This window comes from Dendroctonus ponderosae, unplaced genomic scaffold (assembly GCF_020466585.1).
Source record: "Dendroctonus ponderosae isolate FM_Combo_2020 unplaced genomic scaffold, Dpon_F_20191213v2 Dpon_F_20191213_1322, whole genome shotgun sequence".
NCBI lineage: Eukaryota > Metazoa > Arthropoda > Insecta > Coleoptera > Curculionidae > Dendroctonus > Dendroctonus ponderosae.
Window position 1 is genome coordinate 1 of NW_026017449.1, and position 2,412 is coordinate 2,412.

The 2,412-nt window shown below is 43.3% G+C and overlaps 1 protein-coding gene across 1 annotated transcript; it reads right to left on the reverse strand.

Moving 5' to 3' along the window:
• Window positions 1-1,283: 1,283 nt before the first annotated feature.
• LOC125503196 (transcriptional regulatory protein ASH1-like) lies at window positions 1,284-2,263 on the reverse strand. Its single transcript, XM_048663206.1, has 2 exons — window positions 1,837-2,263; window positions 1,284-1,781 (listed from the first exon to the last, which is right to left on the reverse strand). The coding sequence occupies exons 1-2, from the start codon at window positions 1,924-1,926 to the stop codon at window positions 1,299-1,301; spliced, it is 573 nt and encodes a 190-aa protein (XP_048519163.1). The 5' UTR covers window positions 1,927-2,263; the 3' UTR covers window positions 1,284-1,298.
• Window positions 2,264-2,412: the final 149 nt, after the last annotated feature.

Here is a 2,412-nt window from a genome sequence, read left to right on the forward strand (position 1 = left end):
GAATAAAAACATCGGATATTTGATACTAGATAGAAACATTTTCTGCGAACTCTTTGATAGTGCCGATACAAACGATACCGCGGCATAGAGGCCCATTTCCAGCTGCACCGAAAAAAGCCTCTTTTGCAGTCAATTGACCGAAAAATGCGGCAACTATAAGTTGAATAAATTTAGTCGAATATTTAATGTCATAGCAGTAGTAAAATAAAATAATTTAAGTTTAAGTTAATCAATTTGAAATTTGGCAAACTGTCAGAACAGAACATCGATTTTGTCAAACATCGATGTTCTGTTTTCGATGTTTCCCTAACATATATTTGGAGTATATGTAATACTCCAAATATATGCCAAGGCTTAAAGTAGCAACAACGATACACATAAAAACTGATGGTGGAAAACACCGAAACGTATTTTAATTTATAATTAGACAATAAATGACTGAAGCCCAGGAATTGATTTTGATTTAAAATTATTAAAGTTAAGTTAATCAATTTGAAATTTGTATGCAACTGCAAACTCGATCAGAACATCGATGTTGTCAAACTGCCTTCGATGTTTCCCTAACATCGATATTACCTTTCGATGTCAACATCGATGGCTACCATCGATATTACCTTTCGATGTCTACCATCGATGTTATAGGGTCGATGTCTCATCCCTATGCCTAGAGATGGGAGAAAAACATCGATGTTTCGCAAACATCAATGTAATTCGTTCGATGTTCGATATTTTTATCATCGATATTGGAAATTTGGAACATCGATCAAACATCGATGTTAGATCTTGAAATAAAAACATCGGACATTTGATGTTCATACTAGATAGAAATATTTTCTGCGAACTCTTTGATAGTGCCGATACAAACGATACCGCGGCTTGGCGGCCCATTTTCAGCTACACCCGAAAAAAGCCTCTTTTTGCAGTCAGTTGGCCGAAAAACGTGGCAACTATAAGTTCAATAAATTTATTCGATTATTTACCAAAGCATCGTTTTAAACTGTCATGGTAGTAGTAAAATAAAAATATATATTTCAGTTTAAGGTAATCAATTTGAAATTTGTATGCAACGGCAAACTATCAGAACATCGATGTTTCCTTAACATCGATATTACCTTTCGATGTTATAGAATCTATGTCCCGTCCCTATGCCTAATAAGTCCCTAACTGCTCGGAAAAGTCCAGAAGCATCCACCAAATTGTCCAAAACCTTTCGGTAAGATGGCCGGACTTTGATGTTACTTCTCCCATTAATGGGTGGAGGAAGAAGGCAACGCCCAAGGATCAACAACTTTTAAATTTTACCGTCTAAATCCTGCTTCCAAACGCCCGCAATTAAATCGGTAGTTTAAACCCGCTAAGCGGGGGCTTAAACCGGGCTCACCTGTTACTAAGCTGGTAGTAGAGCGGGAATGTGGAACCATCGTGTTCAAGTTGGAGGAACCCTGAGCAGTCACCAAATCGCCCACAAAGGCGGACTTGGGGCGCATTCTGGGCAGGGAGGCGTTGGCGCAATGGTCGCTCAAAATAGACGCCTCGTGGTAACCGGAACTATCGCTGCTATTCCGGGAATGGCAGATAGTCAGTCCGTTGTCGATTGTTTTCTTGGTGGAAGAGGCCTCGGGCGCCTGGGGCGGCTTGGGCGCGGGCCGCCTTTTCCTTTGGGGCGGCTTCGGCCGCTCGGGGGGCGGCTGAACCACCGGTGGAGTCACCGATCGGGAGTCGTCGCTTTGAGTGGGCGAAATCGATCGATTGTCGCTGGATACCGAGCCGGAACCCATGCTCTAAGCAAACCAACACGCTTGAAAAAACATTCTCTTTGTGCACGTGGACACCTACCGATTTTCCCCGCTTGAAGATGAGATTGAAGACGCCGCCTCCGGCCTTGTTGTGCATCTGCTTGCGCTCTTCTTCTTTCCGCAGCACCATGATGTCGGCAGCGGAAAAGGCCTGGTTCAAGTTCGTGGTGCCTTTGGCCACCACGTAGATTTCGGTGATTTGGTAGTCGCTAAGTGTGAATTTCGGATCCAAAATCTGGTCCAGATTACCTGCAAAGTTGCGTAACTAATCACAAGGTTCACCTGACGCAAAGAGCACCTTAACAGGCAATCGCCTTTATCGCGATTCGCTACTACTACGCGGTAACTTGCCGAGAAGAACGAATAAAGTTGCCGAAAATGGGACTCGGCCTAGTCCACATAAGCCCGATGTGCGGCATTGTTGTTTGCCTGCCGAGATAAGCGGCACTGGATGCTTACAAATGATAATGATCGCAATTGTTGTCAATCAACCTGTTTACTTATTTAAGCAATTGCTCTTAATCAGGTGTGGAAACAAGTCGATGTCCCTGCAAAATGCCCCGGAACCATAAAACGTCTCAAGAACCATGAACAGAGCAAATAGCGCCATACACAC